At 53.1% G+C, this 25473-nt stretch overlaps 1 protein-coding gene across 2 annotated transcripts in view; it reads right to left on the reverse strand.

Moving 5' to 3' along the window:
- Nucleotides 1–389: 389 nt before the first annotated feature.
- The window catches only part of HK1 (hexokinase 1), a 114827-nt gene continuing 89743 nt past the window's right edge, over nucleotides 390–25473 (reverse strand). For both annotated transcript variants that reach the window (XM_039233252.1, XM_039233253.1), the window contains 11 exons: nucleotides 21299–21454; nucleotides 18413–18646; nucleotides 16220–16524; nucleotides 14185–14333; nucleotides 13748–13867; nucleotides 12341–12436; nucleotides 10577–10676; nucleotides 7415–7598; nucleotides 5202–5357; nucleotides 2791–3024; nucleotides 390–1292 (listed from right to left, as the gene is read on the reverse strand). In XM_039233252.1, coding sequence (XP_039089183.1) covers nucleotides 1148–1292; nucleotides 2791–3024; nucleotides 5202–5357; nucleotides 7415–7598; nucleotides 10577–10676; nucleotides 12341–12436; nucleotides 13748–13867; nucleotides 14185–14333; nucleotides 16220–16524; nucleotides 18413–18646; nucleotides 21299–21454 — 1879 coding nt within the window. In that variant the 3' untranslated portion in view covers nucleotides 390–1147. The remainder of the gene's footprint in view (nucleotides 1293–2790; nucleotides 3025–5201; nucleotides 5358–7414; nucleotides 7599–10576; nucleotides 10677–12340; nucleotides 12437–13747; nucleotides 13868–14184; nucleotides 14334–16219; nucleotides 16525–18412; nucleotides 18647–21298; nucleotides 21455–25473) is intronic.

Raw genomic sequence — 25473 nt, forward strand, 5'->3', positions numbered from 1 at the left:
GGGGGGTCTCCATCTTCTGTCCTCTGTCTACATCTGTCTGTCCACCAGAGGGTGACGAAGGGCAGGGTCTGCCTGGGGACGCCAGTAGGGAGACCGAAGCTGCACTGTCCTCTCATTAAACCCAAACAGCCTCTGGACGCCCCTGGGGGACAGAGGCTTCCCATCGCTTTGCCTTCTTAAGAGTGCGGGGTGGGACCCTGGGGCAGGAGGCGGCCAGGCAGGTGCTGGGGAACAAAGGGAGAGGCTAGTTCTGTCACACTTGCACAGGGGGGCAGAAGAACGTTATCTTCCTGGCAGACTCTTCCCCCGACCCAGAACCCCTAGGACTTGGTGTTCACCGCACCCCCCGCGTCCTCCCCGCTCTCCAGCCATTAAGCGTCACTCGGGTCTTTGAACTGGTACAAAGTTTACTAGGTCATACAACATGGCTCACAAAAGCAATGGGAAATTCCAATGAGGGCACTGTTTGTCGGTTTGGTTCCTTTTACCCAAATGGAGACGAGACACTTTCCCGCAGAACTGCCCACCTCCCCTCCCCACCCCCAACAAGACAGACAGAATGCAAGACCGTCACGACATGGCTCTGACCAGTTCCACGGACACACGATTCAGTGGCACTGACATGTCTTGAGGGCAACCTCGGGGCGCCAGACAGCAGTGGGCGCTGCGCTGGGACGGAGGGAGCGGCTAAGGTCCCCCCGGGGCAGGAGGAGTCCCCGGCAGTGTCTGCTGGTGATAATACATTTCACACAAGGGGTGTGTCCCCAAGGACGGGCTGCGGAGGCCCAGGAGGCCTGTCAGATGGTGCGACTTTTCATCTCGGGCCAATAAATAACTCTGTAGGACGAATGCAGAAACTGGAAATGGACGCCACTGAACTTCACACATGGGGCGCGTACGACCGGGTAGAGATCGGATCATGCAGAGTGGCGGGGCAGACGGGGAGGGGCCGGAGTGGGGAGAGATTATCAACAGCACACGCTCTATTTTGTACCCTACGTTATGCGCCATTAGTTGGCTGGGGTCTCCCTCCCCGCCGCGGCAGAGGCGGGCGCCGGGGTCTCCCAGCACGGCTGGCTGGGAGGGGCAGAGGTCGCCGCCCGAAGAGAGAAGTGCTGGAAGGGCAGCAGGCGGGGGGCCGGTACCCTTAGCTGCTCGCTTCCTCCCGGAGCCGGACGCCCACGGCCGTGATGAGCGCAGCCCCCTTGCCGCTACCGTCTTCGGACAGGAGGAAGGACACATTACACTTTGGTGACAGTTCCTTCACGGTTTGGTGCATGATTCTCGAGAAGCTGGAAGAGAAACACACAGAGGAGAAGGGACGCTGGACCCACGGGGAGACGCTGCCCGACGCTACGGAGAAGGGGACACCCAAGGGGAGGGGCTGCCCGGAAGCAGCTGGGGAACCGTGCACTGGCACACCTGCAGCGTTCAGCAGGGGAACTACGGAGAAGCCAACACTAAGCGACTGTGCGGCTCGCTGGGGCCAGGGCATGAATAACACACTCACGCACCCCTCCCCAAAGCTTAAGGTGTCTCAGGGACAGGACCCCAAGAAGGGTGTTGGGCCCGTGTATTGTATGGCCCGGCGCTGCGTCGGGAGGCGACATGGGAACAAACGTGGTGTGGCCTGGCCGCAGCCCATCACCGTGCATGGCCCAGAGCTGGCATCTGAAGCCAAGAGCCGCAGGCCCCCATGAACGATGATCTCTAAATGATCGGCGGCTCTGGGTTCCTACATTTCCGTGCTGACAATGACAGTGCCAGGCGGGAGCAGCTCAGGGCAATGCAGTGCCGGCGGGGGTATAGCGCCCTCTCTGGGACACCGCGAGGGCCTGTCCCGCATGAACACGGCTGTTTTCAGTGCTGCTGGTGGCCGTCATCCCATGAGGAAGAGGAGACGCGGCAGTTAAGCACTTGAGGCCAGCCTCCAAATAACGCTGCCGGGATGACATCCCAAGTGTGTGTGGCTCCCAAACTAGCTCCGAGCCACACCAGGGTGCCGCCCCAGGGGATGACAGTGGAAAGACAGACGGAGGTACAGATGGAGCAACATAGCTGGCTCCATCCCATGCCATGGCCACAAGCTAAGCAGCTAACACCCGCCCTCACTTAGGTGAGGATGCTTTTCCGCGGAGTGACACTATGGCCCATTTACCCGGGATAGTCCCCATATAAATATTAGCGGCACTCTCTCCCCTGGCGAGAGCACCCCAGTGTAGACGATAAATAACACGGTCACTCTATTCATAAGAGCCAAGCTTTGGGGTATGGGATAGATCAAAGGGCAGGTGGGGCCAGACATGCTCCTTGAGCACAGGGTCCCAGACACGTGACCATAACGAGGCCGCTCGGCACCCCTCTCTCTGCCGCAAAGCCCAGAGCCAGCACGGTTTCTGCCTTCCTTCCCGGCCTCTCGAGAGGCTGATCTGGCAGGTGACCTTGCCAATGGGCCCTCCTCCCTCTGTCCTTCACACCCTCTCCCCACTTACCAAATACAGCCCCCTGGCCAGGCTGAGGGGGAGCCTACCCCGACCCTTGCCTCACCCTCTGCCTGGCCGAGGGGGGCCCAGGAGGAGTAGGGAGAGGGACGTGCCATTCGCTGCTGTGAGCTGACCACGTGAAGCCACTCCTCTCCGAGAACCTCAGTTAAACTTCAAAGCCGCTGGTGGCCCCAGACAAAGCCCCGTCTCCGAACGCACAGCCTTCAGGGGGCCCGTGTCTCGGCCAGGAACCTTCCCGATGGGACGCACCACCCCCCTCCACTGAGTGGAAGGAAGACCCACTCACTGCGGGTGAAGCTTGTAGAGCGTCCCGTCCACACCCACGGTCACACTGAGGTGGTCCAGGCCTCTGTTCTCACGGATCTTATCCACCACGGCGGCCATGCCTGCACCACACAGCTGTGCGGCCCGCCTGGACACCACCCCGCACACTGTCTTGACGAGGATACTGTCGTCGCAGGTGCTGTTCAGGCCCAGCTGCTGGAGGATGGCCCGCACCTGGAGCAGCGCCAGCCGGTCACTGTGGTGGACAGAAGCCAGGGGGGCTGGGTGAAGGGGGGCCCACCGACGTGGCCTGGCAGCAACTACAGAGGACGCGCCCCCAGTCACCGCACTGACCAGGAGTAGGGCCCTGGGGGCTTTCTTCCTCCAAAGAAACATTTCTTTGTTTCTTTTCAAATGGTAACCAAAGTATATTACATGCTAAACTGTAGAAAATTTAGCAAATATAGAAATATAAAACTTGGAAAATTAAAACTATCCACAACACCACAGGCAATATTATTAATGTTTTAATGTATTTCTTTCCTTCCTATCTACTTTTTTTACTTTTTTTTTTTAGTGTTTATTTTTGAGACAGAGTGCGGGCAGGGGAGGGGGAGAGAGACAGGGGAGACAGGGGGAGAGAGACACAGAATTGGAAGCAGGCTCCAGGCTCCGAGCTGTCAACAGAGAGCCCGACCTGAGGCTCAAACTCATGAACCGGGAGATCATGACCTGAGCTGAAGTCAGACGCTTAACCAACGGAGCCACCCAGGAATCCCCCAATCTACTTTTCCTAAATATCACTAAATAATATCTTCGTTCTTATGTGCAAAATGGGCTCATCTTTCATATGTGGTTTTCTTTCTAGGTTTTTTCCCCTTTGCACATCTGAGCGATTTCCCACGTCCTTATCTGAGAACGGGGCTGGAAACAGCTGCCCTGGTCTTCCACTCTGGGGACACACCCTCATTTATTTAGTCAGGTTAGAGAAACTTGACGTTGCTTGCAATTCTCTGCTGCTGTGAAGGAACACTCTGATGCAGTCTCCCCTTCATAAATCTTTGTGTGCACCTGATTTCTCCCTTAGGATACATTTCCAGGTCAAAGGGATTTTGACTCATGTTGCCAAGTGCCTTTCAGCAGGTCAATTGCTTTTTCTCTCCCTCCAGCTGATCTTGGCTGTAATTGTCCCCAGTGGAAGGGGTCATTTTTAAAAACCTGGTAATGGGGACACCTGGCTGGCTCAGTTGGAGGCGCACGCGACTCCTGACCTCGGGGTTGTGAATTTGAGCCCACAGAGATACTCAAATATGCTATTTGAGCCTATAGAGATTACTATAAATAAATAAACTTTTTTTAAAAAGTGGTAACGGCAGGATACTGTAGTTTGATCTGCACGCTTCTATTAGAGAGAATAACCGTTTTCTAAAAAATGTGTTAATTGGCCAAATGAACTACCTATTAGGTCAAGACTGTTATTCTCCTGGGATATTTGTCTCGTTATTATTAAGCTGAAAGAGATGACAGTGACCGACAATGATGACAAGGGTGGTAAGAGCAGCCAGCCTCTTTTGAAGACGTAGCATGTGACAAATACATATATCACCTCGTTATCTCTTAACAACCCCACTGACGCGTGTAGTGTTATTTCTGTTTTGAAGATGAGGATACTGAGGCTGGGGGAAATTGAGTCACTCAAAGAAATGCTGCCACTCAGTGCACTCAGGTCTGCCGGCATCAATGTGCTGGGGCCTTCTGTCTGCTGCTAGCACTTCACTGCTTTGGTTCTGGGGGAGGGCAGTGAGTTTTCCATGTAGGTTTCAGGTGCAGGTGGGATGGGGTTGGGGGGAGGGGAGGCAACAAGAAGGGTCCAGTGCAGCCAACATTAATGTCGCTTTTGTGACCATTCTAAAAATAAGGTGGCCTTGGCATAACTGCTTTTGCAGAGCACCCGCACCCCCTCTCACGGCTCATCCCGGAAGAGGGCAAAAGCAGGGACGGAGTGATCACTGCACACGAGAAAACGGGAGGGAGACAAAGCAACTTGCTGGGGGGCGTGCTTACTAGGTAACCAAACTGACCCTAGGCTGCCTTTCGGATGAATGCAGGTGGGACTAGACCCCCAGTTCTTGGCTCTACAGGACTCCGTGCCCTTCAGAACAAGGATCTCTAATGCACCGTTACTATCCTGAAGTCCATACAACCTTACTTAGACACGTGACCTCAAGCAAATATATGTAATGATCCAACATAAAGAATGAATAAAAGGAAAATCACTTATGATAAAATCATATGATTTCAATATGTAGCTGCTTGGGGCCTACTACCCCCTCACAAGTGACAAAATGTCCCCTGAGGTACCTCCACGCCCATCACAACCCCCCGGCAACACGGACCTCTAACAGGGCTGCGGGGAAGCCCCTCATCACTCACCTCTCAATCTGGGAGAGATATTTGGTCTGAAAGATGCCCCGAGTCTTCAGCGGCTCAGAGATCTGCCCTCGGAAGAGGAAGCCCTTCTTGGTGAAGTCGATCAAGATGTTGCGGACAATCTCACCCAGGTACATACCACTAATCATCTTCTCAAACCTGAAACAGGGGCAGAGGCAGGTGTCCCCAGGAAGCCCTCGGTCCCCCAACAGCCCCGGGCATTTTCCTGTCCCTCGGGGGCACCACCAGCCTGTGCACCAGGCCCTGTGCTCGTCAGCAGAGGCAGAGGGAAGCCAGGAAGGGCTGAGGGATCCTCAACCCTCCCCAGGATCAGAAACGAAACAATGAGCATTCGCGTCTTACTGCTAGACTGTCTCCCTCCTTGCCTGCCCTCTGCCTGGCAGAACCCACTCCAGCCGTCAGCTCAAAACTCTCTTCCGCGAGGCCTGTCCTCCCCCCACCCGGGTTCTAGCTGCTTCTCTCAGGCTTCCACGCACCCTCCCTTCCTCACAAGGGACACGGCGCACTGCCTCTCATGGCCTGCGGTGAGAGCCTGGAGAGGCTGGGGCGTGTGTCCTGCTCAGCTCTGAGGCCCAGGACCGAGCACAGCCCAGCGCTAGGCTCTCAGTCAAGGGCTCGATAAATATCTGCAGAACAAGCAACCAACTGGTCTGAGTCTTAAAGGAACAAGAAGACAATGAGGGGGAAATTCCTACTAGATTTTTGGAAGGTTCTGTAAAAGCCCAGAGTACAGTCCAGCCCCCAGCACAGGGATGAAGCCACACACAGGCTGGAGGATTCAAACAGCTACCGTACTCCCGAGGGCAACCTGTTCCGGGGGCTTTTAGCTCCAGATCCCACCATGCTCAAGGGCCTCGGAAATAACAAGGGATTTGATGTTCATTTATTTACTTTGAGGGAGGAGCAGAGACAGAGGGAGAGAGAATCCCAAGCAGGCTCTGTGCAGACACGCAGAGCCCAACATGGAGCTCAAACTCATGAACCATGAGATCATGACCTGAACCGAAATCAAGAGGCGGATGCTTCACCGACTCAGCCACCCAGGCGCCCCAGAAATGACAAGGGATTTAAGTGCTTCCATGCCCAGTTCTGGTGTCCCCACTGGATACTCCAAAAGACTTCAGGCGGCTCACAGAAAAAACAGGACTGCACTGATTATCATTTCCCATCCAGTCCTCACACCAGCCAGAACACCATCTCAGTACAGGCTGGCGAGGCTTTAACCCCTTCCTCACCCGCTACCTCTCAGCTACCAAAGGCGGAGGGAAGTCTTCATTTAGTAGAGCCTTTGGTAGGTAATGGGAGCTAGAATTGAATGATGCTGATTCTTGCTAGATTCATTTTATGATTATCATCTGTGATAACAATGGTTTTCCCTTCTTTCTCTTGTTAGATTTAAATTAAATATAAGCCGACTTAAAGAAAAACGTTAAGTAAATAACAGCATAGGCGGTATATGGAAAAAATCAAGATTCTCAAGGGTAGATGAAGAACAACACATATGTGGGAGGTGCCGAACCCCCAGTCCTGTCTGCTCCTCAGGGACCAACTCAATCCTGGCGATGGCAGAGGATGGCCGGAGTCCTAGGAGCCTCAGACAAGGAGTCGTCCGAGTCTGTGCAGGGAGGACAGACACTGCCATCTCAGGCAGCTCTCGGGGACCCAAGCTCCAAACAGCCACAAGGCGGTGCAGGAGGCTGGCGGAGGATGAACAGAGCTGAAGCCCCTCACCCCCACTGGCCACATCCTAGTTCACCTTGACCTTTAACAACTGTAGGTCAAGTGTGTCTTACTTCCACTAAACAAAACAAAAACCTGCTGACCAAGAGGTTTCGTTAGTCTGCTGGGGAAGAAACACGGAGCAACGGAAGACCAGGATGTTCCAGGAAGAACACGATCACCAAGGGAAGTGGTGCAGCCGCTGCCACCCTGTCCTCTGGGCACACTCCTAGGCACGTGGCCAGGATATCAACCTGGGCCCACTTGTATCACGTTGGGGGCTCATCCTCCTGGTTCTCTGCTCAACTTGAACCAAAAGCAAAGGTCGGGGGAGGGAATCCGAGGAACTAGTCTCCAAGCCTCTGTCCAGACTCCTCTCCTACTAGAAACTTCTTCCACTGTCATAGGCGGAACGCAGGCTCATGCCCTCACCGTCCCTTCTCCCTGATACGCCCGCCTCTACCAAGCACAATTACCTTTGTTTTCCAGCATTTAGAGAATATTCATCCACCAGTCTGTCATAGATTGTTCTGATATCATCTAGACACCCGTTGTCCCCAAAGGCACCCCACTCCATGTTGATACACATTCGCCCCTGGTCCCCCTCCAGCATCTCGACATTCTTCATTTCTTCCATGTAGCAGGCATTACTGCCGGTCCCTGCAACACACAAGGGGGGCGGGGGTGGGGGGAGGGGATGAACGGCTGTGCCACCATGTCAGGGAGGTGGGGAGGCTCTGGGACCGGGGGCTCCACAGCTATGGGACACATTTTTGAAATGAGTAAAGCGATAGCTTCACTTTCCTAATGTTTTCCAGGAAAACCTCAAAATATAAAAGGAGAGTCAGAGTTAAACTACCTAGAGAGCATCTGATGAGACGGCAACATCAAGAGCCTTGTGCGTTTACCTGCCCGGGCAGGGCCACAGCTATTTTAATAGAAGACGGCGTTCCAACCGAGGGCTGTGTCTTCAATGGCAGAAGTTTAGGCAGCATTCAAATTGGAAGGATAGTTCTTTCTCTCTCTCCACACACACAACTGTATACACACATGCATGCACATAATATACTACATCGGAGGCCGTCTACTATCGCACTGTGGGTGTCCGCTTATCTTTACTGGTCAAACACGGTCACAGGCTATGCCTGCCCCGTCCATTCTCCCATGTGTATCAGAATGAAGCCCACAGTTGGTTCAGGGAAGGCCAGTGTCCTGAGCATGTCAGTGGCACCTTTCTAAGAGTGACAGTGGTGTCACAGCCCTCTTTGAAAATCAGACGGTTCTTCTGAGAAAAAGAACGTTTCTCCAGATGGACACACTCTGCACACATACAATCTGAGTCACATACAGTTTCCAGAGGCTTCCGAGACCCTGGTCCCCGTCCCTGAACTCCCCGAAACAGGGCTACTTGGCTGTGGACCCGCAAGGACCACGGTGGCACCACAGTGTTTGGTGGTGTCACCCAGGAGGCATTACGTGTGGAAACAGAGAGGAGGACTCTAGCATTTCCACAGCAGGGTGCCTGGGCGGCTCAGTCAGATGGTGAGAGGTCACCATCTCACAGTCTGTGGGTTCAAGCCCTGTGTCGGGCTCTGTGCTGACAGCTCAGAGCCTGGAACCTGCCTGAGATACTGTGTTTCTCTCTCTCTCTACCCCTCCCCTGCTCACGCTCTGTCTCTCACTCAAAAATAAATAAATATATTTTTTAAATTCCTTAAAATTTTCACAGCAATTTCAACTGCCATGACACCCAAGCTTGTGGTCATCCGCCCTGCCTCAGTGAACGGACTAGAAATTTCATTTTATTTAGTTAGTTTTTAATGTTTTTATTTATTTTTCAGAGAGAGAGAGACAGAGTGTGAGCAGGGGAGGGGCAGAGAGAGAGGGAGATGCAGAATCCAAAGCAGGCTCCAGGCTCTGAGCTGTCAGCACAGAGCCTGATGCGGGGCTCGAAGTCACAGACTGTGACATCATGACCTGAGCCAAAGTCAGACACCTAACCAACTGAGCCACCCAGGTGCCCCCAGACTAGGAATTTTAAAACCAACCAACTAATCAAGGAATACTCCCCACAGATACTTTAATATGCGCCTCCAATCACCCGGGGAGCCGGTTAAGATGCAGATTCGGATTCAGGTCTGTGTGGGGCATGAGACTGCATTTCTCACAAGCCCCGCCCACAGGTGACGGTGGCCTGCAGTCCACACTTTCCGTCACAAGGCCCCAGAGTGCCACCAACTCATCCTAGGTGGGATGCAGACGGACTTTCAACGCCCTTGGGGGACACAAGGCAATTCCCACTGGCTAGACCAAAAGAGCTTTGAATGTTTTCATTCCCCTTTAAATAAACAAGTAGAATTCAGATACTTCTCACTGGGTAACTGGATTATTTTTACTGTTTTGTTTTCTCTGTTCCCTTTCACCCCAAAGTGTGAAACTGAGAGAAGAGGAGCCCCAGAAATGGCAATGGGTGCACAGAAAGCCAAAACATATAAGTCATGCTTCTCGCCAATGGGCGTTGGAAGACATCGATGGATGGAGAGAGAAAGCAGTGGGTGTGCGTGAATGCAGCTGGCGCTGTGGGGAACCTCCACCGGCTCGCTCTGGGGCTCATCAGGCGGTCCTGACCTGGGCAGGAAGGCCAGGCCCAGCCGGACGGGGGGGGGGGGGGGGGGGGGGGGAATGTGCTGTGTCACTCTGGATTTGCATGGCACACCTAGGCCCATTCATGAACAGAAGAGCAGGGCTGGGTGGGGAAAGAGAGGTTTGTGAAAGAAAGGAAGACACAACAGAGCTCCAGGGCCAGGGGCCAGAGCTCCGGGGCCAGGCCCCCACAACCAGTCACCTGCAGTTCCTCCCTAGCTTTCTCAATTTCCTCTGGAGCCAAAAATGGCTTAACAAAAGTAAAGGCCTTCTGGGCCCCAGGAAGGCAGCCTGTGGGGGGCCTTACCCCAATCTCGCAGACACTCAGCGTGACAGGGCTGCCTGCCACCCCTCTGGTCCAGGCGGGGCCTGCATGAGCTGGCCACATAGCAGGGCCTTCCAGCACCCTGACACCAGGAGCAGGCTCAGCGGGACAAATGGTCTTCTCTCTCACAGCCCAAATCAACATGCTTTGGGATAACATGCTCTCGAGCCCAGACCCCTAATGCGCTTGCCCTCTAAGGGGACACCCCCTGTCTGCAGCCCCCGAAATGGCTGGGAATGCTCATAAACAGTGGCTGCCAAAAGCAAAACAGTGCCCAAGGCTGCTGTCTGGCACCTTCCCACAGTCAGGGGAGAAGGAGGGCTCTGCTGCCTTCCTAGTCACGGGCTCCAACCCCACGGCAGCGCCTGCCGGCCCTCAGTACAAGCCCAGGAGTTTTTCTGATGGCCGGGCCAGTCCCAGCTGTTCCCACCCTGTCCACCCAAGTCACGTGAGCCATTCGGAGCCTCGTCCCTGGAGAGCTCCGTTCCTGCCAGTCTGGTCACAAGCCTTGGGCGCATGTGGGGGAGCAGAAAGTCTCCCAGAGAGCTGTGACGTTGGTCCAAGCTCTGAAGGTGGTACAGAGACGACAGTGACAGACAGTGTCCCACGCAGGGACTGAGGGAAAGCCCAGCCATCCCTGCCCCAGAGACGGACTTTCTGGGACACCCACCTACGATGAGTCCAACCTCGCAGGTAGGCTCTTCATAAGCACAGGTCATCATGGTGCCCACCGTGTCATTGACCACCGCCACCACGTCCAAGTCAAATTCCTTTGGAAAGAAAGGAACACAGCTTTAGGGGAGGGACGGCGCTGCCTGATGCATCATCTGAAAGTGTTTTCTTACCAGCCTTTAGAAAGGGAATTAAATACTCCGCTGACTAAACACCTATTATTAATGATGTATCTGAAATTTGAGATCTAAAGGAAATATTCTACCCATTTCACTGATGATGCTGAGTATTGGAGAGGCAGCCTGGAGGGAACTGCTGTATGGAGAAAAGGCAAGGGACAATGGCCAAGTAGCTCTCTCTCACTTGGGAGACTAGAGCGTCACAGCCTTTCAGAAGGCAAAACGGAAACACCAAACTCATTTCTCAGAATCTGTCCTTCAGAAATAGCCATGCAGGTACACAAAGATGCTGTGTGACCTATATGGGCCCAAAAGAGGACAATCTAAATACAGAATCAAAAGGGGCGACGTAACACACGGGTTCCAGCCGACTCTGGCATCCTGTGCAGCCCCGGGATAGAATGGGGTTGGTCTCTGGGCAGTGAGATGAAAAGATGCCTGTTTCACATCAAAGGACACACACAGGTTGTAAGGGAGTATGTATGGCAGGGTCCCCAGTGCAAAGTGTGCTCCACATGCACCGAAAGTAAAGTGGAAAAATGTTACCATTCAGAGTTGTGAAATGGGCACAAGTAGGCCACGAGGTTCCACTCCAATGGGATACAAGTTGTCTAGCACATTCTGCCAGGTGTGAGCAATTCCTCTTTCAAAAAGCCATTCATGTCAGCCTTCCCCACCACCTGGTCATTTGTCTGCTTTTTTGAACTAAAGTAAGTTAGGGGGCGCCTGGGTGGTCAGTTGGTTGAGCATTCAACTTCGGCTCAGGTCATGATCTCACAGTTCATGAGTCTGAGTCCCACGTCGGGCTCTGTGCTGACCGCTCAGAGCTTGGAGCCTGCTTGGGATTCGGTGTCTCCCTCTCTCTCTACCACTCCCCCACTCTTACTCAGTCTTTCTCTCTCAAAAAATAAATGAACATTAAAAAAGGAACATAAAGTAAATAAGTTAGTTAGTTGACTAGTCCCCTCACTAATGAGTTAATCTCTGGAATTTTTCATTCTCTATTTTGCCAATGTCCTCCAGCCAGAGACAAGAGACACACCTATGGGCACACAGAGCTGGGCACATCAACTGCTCGCAACACGGGCGACACTTCTTGTGGGGCATCTCAGAACGAACTAGAAAGCACTTAGGACAGACAGGACTTGAGTCTGTGCCGGTGGCTTTAGGGAGGGTTTAGAGTGGGGCTTGCCCTGGATCGGATGCTGCCTGGAAGCGGTTCTGAGTGTGCATGGAGTTGGGTCACAAGTACAGACTGGTCTTAACTCTTGTGTGATTCCGTCACAGTTTTGAGTAAACTTTGTGTCCCACGGGGGAGGGCGCCAGGGCCGCCTGATGGCGCCAGGCAGGGCCCGGCTGCTCTGCTCCTTCTCGAGTTGTAGGAGGATCATGGTTTTACCTCTCTTGGACTGCCCTTCAACAACACAAAACTGTTCACTTCCGCTTTACTGCTGGCAGTTCGGGCAACCTCCTTACCCAGGTCATGCGCCTCTGTATGGTTTGAATCCTTTACAAGTAAGTACAATTTTCATAACCCCTGAGAAACAGTGAGGATTTTTTTAAAACATCCTTTTAATAGTTACCTCTCTCCTTTTGATCGCTTCTCTTAGTAAGGTTGCAACGTCATTCCCCACGCAGTCGGTTGCCTTAAAACCCTTTGTCCAGGTGATCAAGATTCCCTGAAACAGGAGAGGTACCAGGAGAATCCTGTGTGACTGGCCCGTCTAAGTAGAACATAAAAGTTGCCTCCCTCCCTCCTGACACCTGCTGAGTGCGGACCCCGGTGACACTATGAGGCACAAAGCAGTAAAACGCAGGTATTCCTCCACAGAACCGCCCCCTCTGAACCATCCCCATGGCAGTGTGGTTTACAATCCTCATTTCACAGGTGGAGAAACTGAGGCATAGAAGGATGGTGGTGCAGCCTCTGGTCTAGCCAACTAGTTCCCCTAAAGAATAGTCTGCCAATGGCATAGAGGGAGAAATGCAAATTTTTCACGGCACTGTTCCCGCCTAACTTTAGTAAACTTCAGGTTTGAATGAAGCTCTCCATTTGCTGGGTGTGTGCTCATTAGGATGAATACAGGTGACAGTAGAAGCGAACTCCTTAAAGAACAGCAGACCTTTAAATGCCACAAAACACACGTTTATGTGGATCTAACTGCTGAGATCTGAGAGAGCTGAAGAGGAAAAAGCCCCAAGTCAGCACAGTGACTCGATTAACTGGCTTCCAGAAGCGGGAGGCACTCCCTGGCTTCCCTCGTGCTGCCAATCGTATGTCGTAAACCCAGCCTCAGGCTCGGTGTGATCTGATGCCACCTCCCGGGCCTCTTCCCTGGCCACACCCTCACCTGTGACACGAGGAGGGACCTGGGGCTTCTCCGGCACTGACAGGCTCGGTCTTGCCTGTGACTTGGCACAATCGGTTCCCTCTGCCCCGGGGACCCTCCCTCCCCAGCCCACCCAGCCCAGGGCTGGGCTGCAGGTGTAAGGCTGGGATTCTCCATTAGACTGTCGGCCCCCAAGGACGGGAACTGTCACCTTCTGCTCTGTACCCAGCGTTTAGTTAGTACTCAGCAGGTGCCCAAGCCCTGACCCTGGACCCTACTTCGTCCCATTTATTAAGTATTTCCTCCGACAGAGCTCTGGCTGGGGCATGGAGGTCCTTGCTCAAGGAGCACGCGACACAGCAGAAAAGAAAGACACGATCAGTAATCATTATGAGAAAAGTGCTGTCATCAGGCAACACTCAAAGGAAGAGGGAACACTGAGGAGGGTGAGACACTTCTGCCTGGAGGACCAGGAGGCTTCCAGAAGAGGTGGGTGCTCCAAATGATAAAAGATGGGTAGAGTCTTAAGATGAACTAGAGGGCTTGACGTAAAGCCGGGGCCAACCCCCTGGGACATGTGTGCTGTTCCCGACATCGAGGGGACAGGGAGACTGGAAAGAGTGGTCAGTGCCACCCCGTGCCTCGAGGAAAGAGACCTACCGCGTCCAAGCTTGTCTGCTTGCAGGGAAAGGAGAACGTGAAGCCCAGAGGCATTCTGGGGCCTTTGATCCCCATGTAGTCCAGGAAGTCGGAGATGCAGGAAACGATGTGGTCAAACAGCTTTAGGAGAAGAGAAGGGATTACCTGAGCTCTCCGTTTCATGCTTTCAGTGCACATGTACAAGTGCACGTTTGCACACATGCACAGGAGTGCACACACCCCTCCCCACAACACACGCAGAGCAAGTGCCCTTCCAGGAACTTCGCAGTCACCTGAGCAGCACAAGCCCAGCACTGCTCAAAGTGCCTGATGCCTTCAGGCCATCAGGACACGACTGTAGGGCTGCATGTGCCACACGGCAGGTTCTGGGAACTACCAATGCCACCGGCCGGGTGACACACGTGTGCCACAGTGGTAGAAAGGCAACACCGACTCACCTCCTCCCCAGTGCCCTGCATGATTTCAATGGGAATGGCATAGATCTTGTTGTGCATCTCCACCGTCCTCTTCTTCCCACTGCGGATTTTCACCAGTAGGACACGGAAATTCGTTCCTCCCAGATCAAGGGCCAAGAAGTCGCCGTGCTCTATTACGGTCAAGAACATAAAGAACATCAAAAACAGCTGAGTGCCGGGGCGCCTGGGGGGGCTCAGTCGGTTAAGCGTCCAACTTCGGCTCAGGTCATGATTTCACGGTTCATGGGTTCAAGCCCCACGTCGGACTCTGTGCTGACAGCTCAGAGCCTGGAGCCTGTTTCAGATCCTGTGTCTCCCTCTCTCTCTGACCCTCCCCTGCTCCTGCTGTCTCTCTCTCTCTCTCTTTGAGAAATAAATAAAACATTAAAAAAATTAAAACAAAAACAAAAACAGCTGAGTGCCTCTTGGCACCAGTAACCCTGAGACTGGAGATTTTCAAGGAGGGGGGCCCCTATTAAATAGAGGGGAGAAGCTGTCAACCCTCCCTCTGGCACACGCCTTGGGCCCAGGGAGGGGTGGGCACTAACTCCCTGCTCACCACAAACTTGGGAGCCACACTAGAAGGACAAAAGGCCAGGGCCGAACCACCTGCCACCATAAACAAAATTCTCCCTGCTAAAAAGCTTGGCAACAATGACTCAATTTGAGGGAAGCTGGTACAAAACACAGCAATTTGTATCAGCGTGTAGAGAGTCTATAAAAACGTGCACAGTCACTCTCTTCCCCACACTCTTCTTCTGCACAGTGACTCTGCAGCCCTTCCTATCTAAAGATGGAGTCCATTTCTCCCGCCCTGGGCTCCGGCCCAGCCTTATGACTCGCTTTGGCCGACAGAGTGTGGCAGAAGCAAAACCAAGCCAGTCCCAGCCTTGGCCCTCAAGAGCCTCTGAAGTCGTTCCTCTCTTCCACAGCCCCTGCTGCTACCACTTGCACAGCCCGGTGGCCTGCTGGAGGGTGACACACGTGGCCAGGCATGCCTGCACTCTAGCTGATCGGGACGCAGGAGGGAGGCCTCCAACCTGGCCCACCAGCGACTACAGACTCATGAATGGATCCAGCAGAGACCAGCAGAGCCTGGCCCGGAGGAGCAAGAATCAGCAGCTGGTATTTTGAGCCTCTAGGTTTGAGGGTGGTTTATAAAGCAATACTATAATGCAGTAATAAGGAATTACACATAGGACATAATTCCTATCACAAATATTTATTATTTCCAAAACCACCCGAGAAGCCCCTCAGAATCCCCAGAGAGCTCGGCCTCCATGAGGCCCAGCAAGGTCATGTCAAGGGCCAGATTATGTTCTCCGACCTGCCTGGGTGTGAGAAGCCCCAGGCCGCTGTCTGCCTCTGGCACACCGTGTCAGGGCTCAGGAAGGATACACTGGGCACCTTTCCTTCTGCGGCTTCGCCTGTGTGCGAGGGAACCCACAGCAATCTCAGTGCTGTGGGAGTAGCCCGGTTGTGTTCTTTAAAGAACACTTTTGGGGCACCTGGGTGGCTCAGTTAGTTAAGCGTGCGACTTTGGCTCAGGTCACCATCTCACAGTTTGTGGATCCGAGCCCTACGCCAGGCTCTGTGCTGACAGCTCGGAGCCTGGAGCCTGCTTCGGATTCTGTGTCTCCCTCTCTCTCTGCCCTTCCCCGCTTGTGCTCTGTCTCTCAAAAATAAACATTAAAATTAAAAGAAGAGAGAGAGAACCCACAGCAATCTCAGTGCTGTGGGAGTGACCCAGTTATGTTGTTTAAAGAACACTTTCTAATCGTGAGCCGGACTGTGGCCTTAAAGATGGCGCTTGCACGAGAGGCCGGATCCAGGGAAAGCCAACCGCCCTGAGTCACACACGGGGCAAGTCAGTGGCAAAAACGGAAAATGGAGGTTCTGAGTTTCTAGTTCTTGCCACAATAAACACACCCACTGGAGAGGCCGACCTCCATCCGGCCCACTCGGTCAGTGCAGGAGAAGCAGGAGGGGTAGGTTAGTCCCCAGAAGAGGCCCTCACCGGTCCCGTCTGGAGTGCTCCGGACAAACGAGGGGAGCATCTTGACTACGGCCTTCTCGTGCGTCTGTTTCCTCAGGCCCATGTCCATCTCAGTCCGCATTCTCTTCTTCACCTCGAGCAGCATGTCTTTGGTGAGGCGGAAGTGGGCCAAGGTCTCCTCTATCTGCCGGTGCTGCTCGGCCAGGCGATAGGCCACCGCGGTGACCATGGCGGCCCCCTTGCCGCTGCCACTCTCCGAGAGGAGGAAGCGCACATCAGAGTCGGGCACCAAGCGCCTCAGAGTCTTGTGGAAACGTCGTGAATACCTGGGGGGCGGGGGGAAGGGGAGGGGCGTGCCACAATAGTTAGACTGGGCCATCTCTCAGGGACCTCTGCGTCCCCTTCCTTCCGCACACCTTAATTCCATTTTCTATAACTGGTTTTCTCGTGCCCCGAGTCATACACACGCACTGTAGAAAAGCTGGCAAATGCAGAGCAGTAAGAAGGGAAAATGAAATAGTCATATACCAAAAAGAGGACCCGCATTATTACGTGAGTATGAAATACAGGAAATTCAGGGTCTGACAAGGACTCGTTCCCCACCATGACAAGGAGATAGTAAGTACAGAGGTCAGGAGCCCAGTGTTTGGGAATCAGATGCATCAGGAGACAAGGGTGAGCTCTCCGACTTCCACATCAGATGACCTTGGGCTTCTGACTTCACCTTGGAGTCCAGGAGCACTGACAGTATCTCTAGGCACTGACTGACTTCGTCAGCAGCTTGGGCTGGTTGCTGGCATTGGAGACAGGCTCCAAAATCACTCTTATTTTTTTATTTTCACTTGCCCTTTCCCTCTGCCCTCCCCCCAAGGGTCTGAACAATCTTTGTTGGCTAGAGGAGGATGTCAGGATGGGACTCAGTGAGACACAGAGCCTCCTCCAAGTTTATGGTCTGTCGTTAAGGATGGAAGGCTGTCTGCCAAAGGAAACAGGGAAACCAGAGCCCCAAATATTAGCAGCGATCAATGCCAGGGGGCAGGATTAAAAAATAACTTCTACTCTTTGTCATTTTGTGAGGTATTTAAAGTTTCCGTACCAAATAGATGATACTTCTGAAATAAAACGCATTTAATCAGAGTTATCGTTTAAAAGGTGACCATGTTGGTGACGAGTTCTAGGGGTGGCTGGTGGTGCTGGTGCAACAACGGGAATGTATTTAACACTTCTGAGCTGTACGCTAAGAAACGGTTAGGGTAGTACATTCTGTATTGTGTATTTTCCCGCGATTAAAAGAAAATTTTTTTTAATGCGGTGTCACAAATTCCTAAGTTTTCTTGACCATACATTTGCCAAGAAACCACCCTCCAAAAAAGATAGCTAATTCCATTATTGAAAACTTTACAAATACTTTAAAAATACGAAGAAATAAAATTACGAACCTAACAGATAATAACATCTAACTCGCTCAAACCCTGATCCCTGCTAACGGTGGTTTCCATTTAAGTCAAGTTTATTATTTAATGCCCACTAGAACTAGGAGTGAGGGTACCACAGGCCACTCCACGTGCACTTTACATACATGGTGGGAAGTGCCGCAGGTCCTGTGCAAAAACTCACATCAAAGGCAGCTTTCGTTAAAAGCTGGTCTATAAAGATGCAGAATTTCACCTTTAGCCTTTAAGAAATGTACAAGCCAGGTTCTAGGTACCACAAAAGTCTTCTGCAGTTAAGGCTTCTGCATCCGGAGGCAGCATGGTGACCTGCCCCTCATCACTGACAGGGCCATTTACAACCTCTAGCTCCCTTGGGCTCTCTGCTCTTAGATGCAGAGGTCAGCAAGCTGCCCATTTAAAAAAAAAAAGGCACGTCTGGGGGTTCGGGGACCTTTCACAGGAGCCTCTAACACAAAAACGTGGGCATTGCACCCATGACCCGGGCTATTGTGAGGATGAAGGTGATGAAATGTGAGTAAGCAAGAGGATTTAAGGTACCGACGCGGTCCACCCAATGCTCCCGGCAGCCACAGAAATCCCTAGTAAGACTTATGAAATGAGAAGTGATGGTACAGAGGCCACACCAAGAGAACGGGCCTTGAGGGCCAGATACTTCTCAAGTGGGCGATTCTGACCTTTCTGCCCAGAACTAGGGATGGTCTGGTATCCAAAAACCTTCACATGGGCACTGAGTGTCAACAACAGCAAAGGGCAGACTCACTGTGGGTGCGTCTTGTAAAGAGACCCGTCAACGCCAACTGTGGTCCGCAGCCTGGGCGTGCCCTTGTTATCTCGAAGGCGGTTCAAGATGGCGCCCAGCGTTGCCGCCACCAGGTTGGCAGAGCGAAACGAGACGATGGTACACACGTGCTGGACTGAAATACAGTCGTCATCAGACGGCTCCACTCCCAGGCGGGTCAGGATGTCTTTGGCATTGTGGAGGCCTTCCTTGTTCCTGTGAGGTTAGAGGCCAATAACTGTGAATTGAGGACCACATCAGGCAGTGCATAGCACTGCGGTTCCAAAGTGCTGGAAAGGTGAGAGGCGTCGGGTGGCTCGGTCAGTTCAGCATCCGACTTCAGCTCAGGTCATGATCTCACAGCTCATGCGTTTGGGCCCCGCTCTGTCAGCACAGAGCTGGGAACCTGCTTTGGATTCTGCGTCTCCCCCTCTCTCTGCCCCTCCCCGACTCATCTGCACTCTCACTCTGTCTTCAGATTCTGTGACTCCCTCTCTCTCTGCCCTTCCCCTACTTATGTGCAAGTGTACGCACACCCTTTCTCTCAAAAAATGAATGAGCATTAAAAAAATTTTAAAGAAAAAAAAGTTGTATGGTATGGAATTAGGACAGTCAAATGCCTGAGAAGAACGTGAGAAGGAGGCTGCTCTATAAGAAATCCTAGCTAATAGGAGAGAACATGGTAGTAGGCTGGGTCATGACACACCAGGCACACAGAGAGAGGTGGAGAGGGGACACAAAGCTGCCTCCACCCCAGAGCTCAGGGCGCCCAGGGAAATTGCCTGCTCTCGGGGTCTTTGAGTTGCCCTGAGATGCTTACATGCCCTTGGCGTTTTCCAGGCAAGTTTTAATTTTCTACGTACATTTTGTTATCTTTTGTTGGATTCATTCTGAGGCGCTTTATAATTTTTCATTATTATAGACGATATGGTATAGATGGCAGAAATTTATTTATATTTTTTTTTTCACCTTAATGTCCCATAGTAAATAAGATGTTAACAATGGGGGAAACTGCGGCAGCGATATGTGGAAACGCTCTGTGCCATCTTTGCAGTATTTCTGTAAGTCTCAAAATATTCTAAAATAAAAGGGGTTTTAATATTTTAGTTATTGCCAAGATACAGAAATATAATTGACTTTTGCATCTTCTCTCCAGACAATCCCCTTACCTCTTGTTATTCTACTCACTTCTCTACATACTTTTGGTGTTCCATACGATTAATGTCTGCAAATAAAGATAAGTCTACTTCCTCTTTTTTCTTATTCTTACGCCTTTCATTTCTTTTTCTTTCTTTTATTTTTAAACACTGGCTAAGACTCCAGACAATGCTAAATAAAAGTGGGAGATACTCTCTTACTCCTGACTTTTTTTTTTTTTTTTTTTTAAATGTTTATTTATTTTTAGGAGAGAGAGAGAGACAGTGTGAGCAGGGGAGGGTCAGAGAGAGGGGGAGTCACAGACTGAAACAGGCTCCAGGCTCTGAGCTGGCAGTCAGCACAGAGCCCGACGCGGGGTCCGAACCCACGAACCGCGAGATCATGACCTAAGCGAAAGTCGGACACTTAACCGACTAAGCCACCCAGGCGCCCCTCTTACTCCTGACTTTAAAGAGAATGCTTAGAGCGTGTGCCCTGGTAGGATGCTTAGTTTTGTTGACACAGCCTTTATTACAGCCTACGTGCTTTCCTGCGCTAGCTCCAGCGGGCTTCTGTTTCTTGGAAACCAGTGAGCCAACGCCGGAAGCAGCCCAAAGGAAGGCAGGCATTTCTGGACTCTGTCGATGACTGTGACACACCAGGAGCCTCAGGCCCCCTCCTTCTCAGTAGCTAGCCCGGGGGCTTTGAGGACAGAGGTGGCTGGGAACTCAGCATCATGGCGGCCTGGCCCGGTGGGTCCTGAAGGACAGTGAGCCTAGGGCATGCCCGAGCCCCGCACATCGATGTGACAGAGGAGTCCGTCCACCCGAACCCCGACCCGTCTCCTCAGCCTCCTTCTCTACCTGCACACGGCTCATAAGCATCTCCCAGGAGCCCGAGCTGGGAAAGCCACTGGCTCAATGGGAGCCTCCAGGACCACCGCAGGGCAGTGGCAACGGCAGCTTCGCGCAGAGATGAAAGGACTTCCCCAGCACCAGGCCAGCCCTATCTCTCAGCAGGTGGCCTCGCACGGCTGCGTGTCTCAGAACCAGGAACAGAGCCTGGTGGCACATGGAGGCCAGCCACAAGGAGGAGTCCGTCAGACCTGGAGGTGCCCCACCACTTCAAACGGCTGCGGGATCAAGTTCACCCTCTTCCCTCTCAGGGTGAAGGCCTACAAGTGACAGTCGAGGCAGAGGAGTCTGGGTTTCTCGTGTTGAGGCCGAAAGGTAGCAGGTTCCTGGCAGGACTCTGTCCTCTCGTGCCTACCTCTCCTGTCTCAGCTGCTGATCAGTGTTTCTCAAGCTTGTGCCAGGGAACACATCTGACTGTTAACAGGTCAGAGTATTGGGGGAGGGGTGTAGTGGGGAGGGCGTTTCAGGCATAAAAGAAGTTTGGGAAATTAGAAGGTAACCCAAGTGAACCGGGTGTTCCTTACTATGCTAATGAACAGGGTAACTCTCTGACTGGAGGATAAGCAGGCAGTAATTCCCGACCCTCTCGGCCACAGCACCCTTTCTGCAGGGAACACCTTATCTTGAAGTCATCAGGGTGCCCTGGGACATAGTCTAGAGGAGGTCCTACTATGTCCAGGGAGGCTTCAAGCCCACACTCCAGGCTCAGTGAGCATGTCATCTACTCCCTGGGCTCGACTTTCCCTGTGTGCACAGGTGGAGAGGGGGAGAGGGGGAGGCGAAGGAAAAGAGAAAAGCCTTGGGCGGCGGTACCTACTTTTCAATGGCTGACACATCACTGGTCTTGAGCTTCCCTCTGGTGAGCAGCTCCGGGGTGATCCGCCCTTCAAATAAGAGGCCTTCCTTGGCCATCTTGACCAGGATCAGTCGAACGAGCTCCCCCAAGTACATGCCACTGACCATCTTCTCAAACCTGCAGGAGAAAGGTGTGTGGCACTTGTCAGGTCCTTCCTACGTGGCTACCACAGGGCAGCTCTGAGGAAGAGGACAGACAGACAGACAGACAGACGCGAGGAAGAGGAAGGCACAGCCTCGTCCTCCTGAGCTCATGGTCCCCCTAGCAGGTAAAACCGCAGACCCCTGTGACTAAATGGTGACAAGACAGAAGTGGGGGAGGGGGTGATTCCTCTAGACCCCCCACCTATCCCTAGGTGGGCAGAGGAGGTAAGCAGGGGCAGGTGGGGGAGGCTGCCCGCAGGTGACAGTGAGGGTGACGAGGAGACCCCAAAAAGAAAGGAGAATATGATCATTTCTCACAACACTCTATGCTCTGCCTTTTCTTTTTATTTGTTTTTTAAAGTATGCTCCACACCCAGCATAGAGCCCAATGTGGGGCTCGAACTCTCAACCCTGGGATCAAGGCCTGAGCTGAGATCAAGAGTCAGATGTTCAACCTACTGAGACATCCAGGCGCCCCTTTGCTATGGTTTTTATTTTTATTTTTTACTAAAAAAAATTTTTTTAATGCTTATTTTTGAGAGAGAGAGACAGAGTGTGAACAGGGGAGGGGCTGAGAGAGAGAGGGAGACACAATCCGAAGCAGGCTCCAGGCTCTAAGCTGTCAGCACAGAGCCCGATGTGGGGCTCGAACTCATGAATGATGAGATCATGACCTGAGCCGAAGTCGGAAGCCTAACCTACTAAGCCACCAAGACGCCCCTTTGCTATGCTTTTTAAAGGGTTTTCATCTCCATCACTCCACCAGGGAGGCTCCAAGCCCTGAGAGAAGGAGGTGGCTAGGGAGGATTCTCTCCATTTCCCCGCTCAGTTCTTCTCTGAGGGAAGGTTGCGTAGATGATGGGACTGAAGCACAGCCATTCCCCATGGGACCCCTGTCACTGGCCACCCCCCTGGCATCCACGTTCTCCTTCTCTGGCAAAAAGGAGCAAGAATTTGCTTTGAGGAGCCTGTGCCTCCCCGGCTGACCTCACCCTCAATTCCAGGGGAGGCTCAGCTCATCCCACGGCTCAGGCCGCGTGCAGCCCCAGCCCAATCTCCGAGTGAAAGCTCTCTCTTGCGTCCCTGGGAGGTGTGGCACACACAAGGCGTGGGCTCTGTAACTGCAGCCTCTCCCTTGCAGTGGCCATCTTGAGCCCAATGCTGCAGGGGAGAGCCTACCACGAAGCGGGGCTCCGTGCCACGCCTGAGCCAGATGCAGGTCCCGAATCCTGGCTGGGCAGGGCCCAGGAGGGAGCCCTGAGCAGGACAGATCAGAGCGGCAGGTGACCTGCCCCTTCTCGGAGAGAGGCCAGCTGGCATACCCGGAGCTGGCTGTGACACAGCAAAACAATCTGTTCCGTTCAGAGCCAGGCCCGGGAGCCAGGATGCTGCTGGGACCTGAGCGCCGGGCCCTCCCTCGCCCCGACACGGGCATGAAGAAACACCGCTCTCATTGTTCCCGCTCCTGACAGGACCAGACAGGACCGCCCCAGCCCCAGCCGTGTCCAGGATCCCTGGCGGGACCCCGGACTTGCTGAGTCCCGGCTGCCCAGCCGCCGGCCCGGGTACCTGTGGGAACGGCCCCTGCTCAGCCCCGGGCCGGAATCTCGAAGTGGGCGGGAGCCAGGCTGCAGGGGCTCAAGCCCGGCTCTGCTGCCCCCTGTGCTACTTACGTCTTGGTTTCCTCACCCAGAATACGGGGCTAATGGCAGGGCCTACTGATACGGCCGCAGCACAGAGGACATGGGTTAATACGGGCCAAGTACTAGAACGTCTGCTAGTGATGAACGTATGGCCCTTGCCATGCATCCCACTTCACTAAGCACTTCACACGGATTAACTTATCTTACCCTCATTAAAACCCTAGGAGGGAGACAACATCACTGTCCCCATTTTACAGATGAGGAAGCTGAGGCATAGAGAAACATGCCCATGGTCACAAGCCCAGTTAAACACCAGAGGCTGTGCTCTAAACACTGTGCTGGTCTGTCTCTCTCATGGGCAATGTCATTTAACGTCAGCGATTACTGTCATGCTAGCAGCCACCTAGCCCCACCCCAACCCTGTCTCCGTTTGTCTGCCTTTGTCAGCTCACTCCTTCTAGAGGCAGCCCGCCCCCACTGGGCAGCGTGACGACAGAAAAGGCTCCTGCCCTTAGAGTGAGCTAAAATCAGCCTGCTGGCACCTTCCACCCATTGCTTTTCACTTCGCCCTCTGGAGACACTCAAAATGATCTCCTTTCTCTACATGACGTCTCTTACATACATAGACTCCATCACCCCCTTTTCCTAGACCCCATGTCAGAGCAGCAGCAGCAAAACCAGGAAAAGGCACCTCTGACGAGCCTCTCTCAGCTCAGCTCAAGCCAGAGGCTCACGGGCACAGCAGGGCTCCTTCTCGACCAACATGCTTCCCTTTCCTGCTCACGCGAGGCCGGGCAAGCCCTGATCTGCCTCTCAGCAGCCAGGTGCCTGCAAACCATGTCGGCTGGTGGGCACGGGCAGGGCTGATGCCCGCGGGGCCTGTGGACAGGCTGGGAGGGTGGGTTGGGGGTCATGTTCACACGGGGGGGGGGCGGGGGCAAGGACTGGCACGCCGATCAGGAGCTCCCCTGGCAGCCGGGATCCGCTCCGATGGGCAAGAGACGCAGAAGTGGGAGAGGTCTGAGGCCATGCGTGGGGCGGGCAGGGATACAGTAAGAAAAGGTGTTTGGGGACTGACTTCAGTAGCCTTCAGGTCAAAGAATTCTGCAGGTCAAACCATCCTGCTGGCATGGCCACTGCTGCCGCTGTTTTGTGCGGCAAGTGGCTCCTTGCATTTTGAAGGATGTGATCGGGAATCACATGGGGCAACGGGAATCAAAATTCCAGACACAATACAGAAAAAGAAGATCAAGGAGCCCAAGGAGACAGGAGGGGAGGAGAAGGAGAATTAAAAATTATGAAAAGTGAGACCACCAAAATCTGTAGTAAGGGACAGGCATGTGACCAGAATTTCAAAGGCCTAGTATAGAAGGGTGGCAGGGAGGAAGCCATCTGATCCCTTTTGGAGAGAGACCAGGGCACGGCGAGGGTTGCTGGATGCCCAGGGCTGCCCCCCGCTATCCTGAGAGTAGCTGTCACCAATGCAGGCAGGAGCCACAGAGCCACTGTGACGATACCCTTCCCGGCCAACTGTGTGTAGTCGGTACGCAGTACACGCAAACTTCAATCAGAATGAACGAAAGCGTGTGTAGCCATCTATAGTCCACCTGGGTGCTGATGGCATTTGCACAAATCACACACACTTACATTCTCAACCCTGGTTAGAACATGGCATCACCTGGGGAGCTCTTAGGCTCCTAAGGACAGGCTCCCAGCCCTGGGTCAGAACTGGGTCAGAACTGGGAGGGAGGTGAATAGGGTGAGGGGGTGCTGGGGCTGCAGTATGTTTTTAAAAGGCCTTTATGGGGGTGCTTAGCTAAGTGTCTGACTCCTGGCTTGGGCTCAGGCCATGATCTCGTGGTTCATGAGTTCAAGCCCAGTATCGGACTCCAGGCTGGTGGCAGGGAACCTGCTAGGATTCTCTCTCTCCCCCTCTCTGCTGCTTTCCTGCACGTGCATACAGGCCAAAATAAATAAATAAAATAATAATAATAACAATAATAAATAAAAGGCCTCTATGTGATTCTCGAGCAATCAGGGATGAAAAACCACTCCTCTAGACCACTGGTAATGATGTTTGTCCATAGTCAGTAATGACTCTTAGAGATTCTAGACGCTCACTCTAAAAACTCATACTTTCGGGGCGCCTGAGTGGCTTAGTCAGTTAAGCGTCTGACTTTTGCTTAGGTCATGATCTCGCGGTTCGTGGGTTCGAGCCCTGCGTCGGGCTCTGTGCTGACTGCCAGCTCAGAGCCTGGAGCCTGTTTCAGTCTGTGACTCCCTCTCTCTCTGACCCTCCCCTGCTCACGCTGTCTCTCTCTCTCTCCTAGAAATAAATAAAACATTAAAA

The sequence above is a fragment of the Hyaena hyaena genome, unplaced genomic scaffold (assembly GCF_003009895.1).
Source record: "Hyaena hyaena isolate Hyena2069 unplaced genomic scaffold, ASM300989v1 scaffold_73, whole genome shotgun sequence".
Classification (NCBI taxonomy): domain Eukaryota; kingdom Metazoa; phylum Chordata; class Mammalia; order Carnivora; family Hyaenidae; genus Hyaena; species Hyaena hyaena.